Raw genomic sequence first — 7,510 nt, 5'->3', positions numbered from 1 at the left:
GATAGATAGATAGATAGATAGATAGATAGATAGATAGATAGATAGATCTTTCGATCTTTCTCTAAGTATAAGTGACCATTTTCCATACTGATGATGTTAATAAGATTTTGCCAGCATTGTGTTTTGTTTTGTTTTGTTTTGTTTTGTTTTTCTGGTGTTGTTTGTTTGTTTGTTTGTTTTCAAGACAAGTTTTCTCTATGTAGTCCTGGCTGTCCTAGAACTCACTCTGAGACCAGGCTGGCCTTGAACTCAGAGATATGCCTACCTCTGCCTCCCAAGTTGAATGCTGAAATTAAAGGTGTACACAAGCACACCTGGCAATGCCAGCATTTTTTAAGGCTTTGTTTTCCCAAATCAAGTGACTGAGGGCCAGAGCATATTCATTCTCAAAACCCAAAGAGGGAAATAACCCCAGGTTTGCACACAACTCAAGGTGAAAATCCACCCTCCTCTTCCATCGTGATTAATATAGCCACAGAAATACTGGACACCTATCATCAAAGTCCTTGGAAAGGCAGAATTACCAAAATGTGTTACATGTAAGAAAATATTTATTTTTCCAAATGAGGGTGATTACACTCAGATTTTTCAGCCTTTCTAGTGACTTGACTTTGTATCTCTAAGGTAACACAGCCATCTAGTGGAAAGAACGTTAATAGCAGATTCTCTTATTCCAAGGATTTAAAGATGAAACAAAAACTAGCTGAATGCATTTTTATTTCATTACCTAGCATATGACTGTAAAACCTGAGTCTTTGTGATGTGGCATCATGTGATTGGTTGATTCTCTGGAGACCTGGTCTACATAGCCCAGACTGACCTTGAACAAACTTACTGAGGTTGACCTTCAGCTTCTGATTCTCCAGGCTTCACATCCCCAGTGTTGAAAATACAAGCATGCTGCAGCTCACCTGGCTTTGAGCAGTCTTGGAACTGAACATAAGGTTTTCTGAATGTTAGGTACACATTGCACCAAGTGAACTACATCCTCAATCCCAGCAGGATGGCGTTTTGTCTTCTTTCGTGTTTCATTAGACACACTAGAAGTATACATTCGTATGACCTGACATTTCCAGACACAAATTTCACAAACTCTTTGGTCCATTGACACCATCCAAGAGCAGGTCCTATTACAAAAATGTGGAAATTGTGATATCTGCCTCTTAGGTTTGAAACTGACTTATTCTATGTCGGAAACCGAAGGTGCATCTCCCGTAACTTTAAGATCATCCCCCTTTTGTAAATGACAAAACAGATTAAAAAAAAAAAATCTCAGACAGCTTTTACAGCAAAAGGCAATGGTGATGCTACAGAGCAAGGTTTGCATGAGACCAGGAGTTAGAGGAGGTCAGAGCCAGCCTGCTTCGGATGTGGGCACTGCACGAGTCAACTTGAGTTTCTGTGTCCTTGCAAATGAAGTGACGCTGGTTAGTAATTTAGTCCCTATTGCCTGAGGAGGGTGGTACCTTTCTGAAGTTCTGCCGCTGACACGGATTCAGTTTGTGCACTTTACTGATTTCCTACATGCAAGTTGCATAAAGTATATGCAGTCATCTGCTATTCCTGCATCACCATGGCTACTGCAAAGGTTTCAAGCTGTTTGCCACTCTCTTCCAGCGTTGTTTCTAAAAATGGATTCTTTTCTTACAACAGTCGACTATCTTCCAAATGGACTGTACACTATCTCTGATAGTGAGTGAGGAAACCCATCGTTGGCTTCAGGTGTTTCTCTTCCACTACAATCCAAAGTTCTTTACAAACAGTTCACCATCCACAGCCAGAGCCCACTGTTCTTATTCCTTGGAATGGCCTACACACATTTGTTTGTTTGTTTTTATGTATTCACCATAGCTGTCTTCAGACACACCAGAAGAGGGCATCAGACCTCATTGCAGATGGTTGTGAGCCACCATGTGGTTGCTGGGAATTGAACTCAGGATCTCTGGAAGAGCAATCAGTGCTCTTAACCACTGAGCCATCTCTCTAGCCCCATTTGCCCCCTTTTCAAAGTTACCAGGCTCTAATGTGTCTCCACACTTGCTTTGTTAAATCTTGCCTGAGTTGTTTCATCCCCTTAAAGTGTTTAGACTTTGATCAAGATTCCCAGAGTGACCACTGTGGATGTGTCTCATTGTCTTTGTGTCTTAGATTGGAAGATAGAAATCTCCATTTAAAATGTTACCTACCTACAGTTAGTCCCAACACTCTGGAGGCATAAGCAGGCTGATCTCTTGTGAGTTCAAGACTAGCCTGTTCTACAGAGGGAGTTCCTGACAAATCCTACAGAAGATTTCTGAGAAATTCTGTCACAGAAAAAGAAAAAAGAAAAAAGAAATTTACCTATTTACCTAGGTAGAAGTTGGAAAAATAACAAAACCAAAAAGTTGCCTAAGGAGGGAACAGTTGATTCTGGCTTACAAGAAACAGTTCATCATGACAGGAGCTTGAAGCAGCTGGTCGCAGCACATCCACAGTCAAGAAACAGCAACGAATGTGTCTTAGTGTTCAACTCACTTTCTCCATTTTTATATAGTCTACAATTCCCTGCCCAAAAGTAGTCCCACATACAATCAAAACAGGTCTCCGTATCCCAACTAATATAATCAATATAACCCCCCACAGGCAAGCCCAGGGGCCCATGTCCGGAATGATTCTGTCGAATTGACAATGAACACTACGACGAATATCGTCTTAAGAACTCACAGCTCTTATGTTTGGCACCTTCAGTTTCAACCTCTCAAACACACGGAATGCTTGAGATGTTGAGAGGAAATAGAAGTCATACTTAATTGCCATCAAAAACAGCTCCTAGCCTAGGGATCCTTAGAACAGAACCAAGAGAAAGTGACTGTGGTTGGGTCAGGATCAAGTCAGGCAGGCAGACCAGCAACAGTTCCTTCAATTCCTTGCTCATCTCCCTGTCTCTGTCAGGGGTGCACAAGCATGCACAAACACTAGAAGCCCAAGACTGATTTCAGATGTCTAATTTTCCAACTTACTCTTTAAGGCAGACCTTCTCAATCGAGCCCAGAGGTCACCCATTTGGCTGGTTTTTCTAGCCAGCTGCCTTGGGGATCCTTGTCCTATTTTCAGAGGCTACCACTGCTTAAGTTCAATTTTTTTTTTTATTGGAGGATAAGACTGTGCTCAGTATTAAATTAAGGACGGCACCCATGGTGAACAGTTAAGCATTTACTGAATAGCAGTCATAACTAGTTTTAGTCCAAATGTGTGCCCATATTTTACCATCTGTAGAAATGAGAGATGTAAACACAATCCAATATTTTATGCTGATGGCTCTAATATGGTAGCATTTGTGATGTTTGTAAACATCACAGGAACAGACACAGGAGCCAGGATTTATGCTCAGAATTGTGTGAATCATGCCCGTGGACTCCAGATTTGTTGCTCCACAGCAGAGAGGCACGGAGAGAAGGGATTTCTAAGATAGGTTGCCTGAGATGAGCAGTAACCTCGGCTTTGTGCAGTACATTCTCTGGGACGTTGTGTGGAAATGAGTGACTTCCTATTGCAGTAAGATCTTCTGTAAAAGTCACAAGAGGTGCATATTTGATGTGTGTGGAGAAGTTTGACAGGATAATGTCAGTGGTGTATCTCACCCAAACATGGAGAGAAACTGATGGATCTCATCGGTGACACATGCCATACCTAAATGCATTGAATGAATAGACGGCTGTGGTTTCCTAGGCTACCTCAGATGCTTAGACTGAATCAAGCCTGGCTGCTCTTTGGGTCTCTCTCCTCTGGTTCTACATTACAGCAAAGCCTTTGCTTCTCTAGCCCTGGCATGGTGGCCTCTCCTGGCTCTCCTTGGTGTATTGCCAGTATCAGTGCTTCTTGGAACCAGCTAGATGTTGGTTCTGCTTTCTACAGTCTTTGGACTATGCTCCTTTTCTTGGAGGTTTATGTTCCCTGGGGACTCTATACCAGCAAGCTTGCCACTGCACCCCAGAGTGGGAGGGGGAAACTGTATTTTACTTCATTATTAAGGTTTTTTCCCCTTTGAGGTCTATGGTTCTTCCAATTTAATGATCTTTCCCAACATCAATTAATCTCTTTTTTGCAATGAGTTTACTTTCTCTAGTTAATTTTCCTGCCTCGTTAAGCTCAAAGGTAGCCTCACCAATAGAAACCTGTAGTCGTTCGAGTCTTCCCTAAGCTATGTTCTCCCCATCTTTACCTCCCGCAACCTGACAGTTCAGGAATATATTTATCAGACATTGTCTCTCAGTTTCTCTAGCCAGACTTTCCAGATTGAGAAGGACTCCTCATGGGTTCCTCTCCAACTCCACAGGCTTCCTTTCTAACACAATCGTATTTAGTGGTATATGATGACTGTGTCTAACAGTAGGCCCTCAGTAAAAATGCAGGGAGCAGAGTTCAAACTCCAGTCATACCACACAGCTGGTGCTCTGTTTACGATCAACCTGCCAGACCACTCTGACTTTTACTTTCCTCACCTGTAAAATGGGGATAATAATGTCAATGCAAAGAGAATGGTGTCACTGAATGAGTGAACCAATGAAAGACATGTCACAGGACTTTTTTTGCTTCTGATGGATTCTCATGAGGCTTGTCATCTTAGTTAGACACAACGGAAATATCAGTTTATTAACTCAGGAGATTGAGTTTCTACTGAGGAAGGACCACTGAGTCTTCCTCCTACCTTCTCTCTTGTCAGGCAGGTAGGTGTCTTAACCAACTAAGGGTGAACTGTCCCACCTTCCCTTACAATGGGCTTTTTCTCTCCCCGAGTGATGCAGCTATAGGCCAGATTAGACCAGATTAAAAATGAATAAAGACAGGTTTACTAGGAAGCAGCTCTTAGATAGAGGTCAGTGAAGTCATGCATCCAGGCTAAAGCAAGGGAGTTTTATAGAGCTTGGGCAAAGAGTGAGGATGTGCCAGCAAGGAGCTAGAATTGTTTCCATAACATGGACAAAAACTGAGCCCCTGGGCAAGCACTCTTGGGCAAGTTGCCAGAAATGTGGAAATGAGGAATGACGACAGGTTAGCCCAGAGTTTTCTCTGAGCCAAGTGATCCAGGAAGTTTTCCCTGTGCAAGTGGTTAGAAGAAGCAGGACAGATGGGATTTCCCAGCTTGTACAAGGCAAGCAGGGGTTTCAGCCTAATTTCTTACTATCACTCCTGGTGACCTCATTATCCTTAGGACCCTGATTTCTACCCCAAGTCGCCGTTAAGCTGAAAGGTACTTCTTTCCAACTGTTCTTACTATCCTGGGTTAGTAGAACACAGTGGGTTGCCCAGCATCTCACTCTGTGTCCCAGTGCCTTCTCTTACTGCCTCCATTCCTGTAGCTGTGATAGAGAATACTCTGACAAATGCAGCTTGAGGGAGAACGGGCTTGGTTTTGCTCACAGTTCAAGATACAGTCCATTATGATTGGGAAGTCAAGTCAGCAGAACCTTGATGAAACTATCTCATCACACCCATAGTAAGGAAACGGGTTGGGGAGTGAATGCAAACCTTTTTACATTATCCAGGATCTATGGCTTAAATTAGCTTCCCCACATTCAATTGTCATAATAAAGATATTGCCCCCCCCCATGTATGGCTTGAGTCCCGTCTCCCAGATGGTTCTAGATACCGTGTAGGTGACAGTGGGAAGCAACCGTCACGATTACCCAGTGGTCTCCTGCTCCACAGCCTCAGAGTGGCTTCCTTGTCTCTGCTAAGACACTGAAGATTGGCTGACAAAGAACCCAATGCAGTTTCTCAATCTCTAGAGACTGATGGCACTAATGACAAAAAATATATATATATGGCTTAAAGAGAAGGCTGGTACAGAGTCATTTAGATCTGTGTTGACTTCTGATATAATCTATCTTCTTAGCTATTAATAGGGAGAAAGTAAATGAAAAAAAACTGAACAGAACTATGAAAAACTCAAAATGACTCTCCATTTTTAAAGGTAACATAATAGTATGTCAAATATCAAAGCATGTCCATTCTTGAAACTATAAACGTACAACTATGTAAGTGAACTTAATTTAAATTATGCAATCATGGAGTCAGAGTGGATAGTGATATCCGTGTGAGGATTCCGATTTATTTTATCATTTTTAAAAGTTGGATCGACTTACCAACTCTCGCTCTCTGCCACCATTTAAAAATGTTATTTCTCTCTCTCTCTCTCTGTCTTTTGAATGATCCCACATGGTCGGCAATGAAATCTCCTGAGACATGTTTCTCCTGCAAAAGTGATGCTTTTCTTTGGCTATTTGCAATTCCCTTGACAACATGTGTTACATTACAGCCTCACTGTCAGGAATGAGGAAAGAGGAGACTCTTCGGGGAGACCCCCACACACCACCAAAATGGAGAGCATCCAGGTCCTAGAGGAATGGTGAGTTTCGGGACAGGGACAGTCATTTCTGTGTTTAAACGCTACGTAGGTCCAGTTGGTGCCAAAGCACCATCTCCTTGTGGTCCTCTCACAAATGGTTCTGTGAAATGAAAGGTAACTCAGCCTGGGAGGTCTTTTCTGTGATGACAATAACTTTTCACTGGGTTTCCAAGCTGGCACATTGTTTAAATTGATCTTTCTCTGTTAGTAAATAAAGATTATTGTATGAACTATCACAGAAAAGCCTTAATTTTACTTTTGTTGGCTGAAAATACTTCTTGCGCATTGATCCGTTTGGCCAGTATACAGGTCTGTGTACCATGTTCACGCTCAGTGGACAGGAAAGTCTGCATGGGACTTGAATACCCTGGAACTGGAGTTACACAACAGTTTGTTCATGGCCATTTGGGTACTGAGCATTGAACCTGGGTCCTCTGGAAGGACACCCTGCGTGCTCTTAACTGCTGAGCTATTCCTCCAGCTCCACTGAAAAGATTTTAAAATTTGTCTTCATTTTATAAGAGAAGAATCTCAACAACACATATACACATACATATGCACACATGACACAAAGATGCACAAATACTTATGCACATGCACACACATGCACAGGTACAAACACTCTGGAGACCAAAATCAGCCAGTAAAAACACCCAGCTAGCCAGCTCCTGGTTTTGTAACCATCAGAACAGACTTCATCTAAGTCTTTCTAAAATGAGAAATTGGAAAGCAATTTTAGAGGATAAAACTTATTTTGAGTTGATGGGTCACATAATTATAAATGCATCCTTTTTGCTTTTTATAGAAATTTTAATATTTGAATATGAGTTTCATTGTGATGTTAAACATTTTTACATCTAATTTTTTTATTGAGAGAGAGAAAATGTGTGTGTGAGTGTGTGTGTGAGTGTGTGTGTGAGTGTGTGTGTGTTATATGAATGTGTGTGTGCACATGTGTGTGGGCATGCTCTCCCATGTGTGTATTATAGATATGTGTGTGTGTATGTGTGAGTGTGTGTGTGTGTTATATGGATGTGTATGTGCACATGTGTGTGGGCATGCTCTCCCATGTGTGTATTATGGATATGTGTGTATGTGAGTGTGTGTGTCTGTGTATGTGTG

The 7,510-nt window shown here is 41.9% G+C and overlaps 1 protein-coding gene across 1 annotated transcript in view; it reads left to right on the top strand.

The window, feature by feature from the left end:
- Rgs17 (regulator of G protein signaling 17) overlaps positions 1–7,510 on the top strand; it is a 63,817-nt gene that overhangs the window by 41,981 nt on the left and 14,326 nt on the right. The window contains exon 3 of the mRNA XM_028764389.1: positions 6,299–6,388. Within this exon, the coding sequence (XP_028620222.1) occupies positions 6,299–6,388 (90 nt within the window). The remainder of the gene's footprint in view (positions 1–6,298; positions 6,389–7,510) is intronic.

This window comes from Grammomys surdaster, unplaced genomic scaffold, assembly GCF_004785775.1.
Source record: "Grammomys surdaster isolate TR1022 unplaced genomic scaffold, NIH_TR_1.0 143, whole genome shotgun sequence".
Taxonomy (NCBI): Eukaryota; Metazoa; Chordata; class Mammalia; order Rodentia; family Muridae; genus Grammomys; species Grammomys surdaster.
The sequence above is the reverse complement of the archived record's forward strand: the minus strand, read 5'-3'. Positions and strand labels throughout refer to the sequence as shown.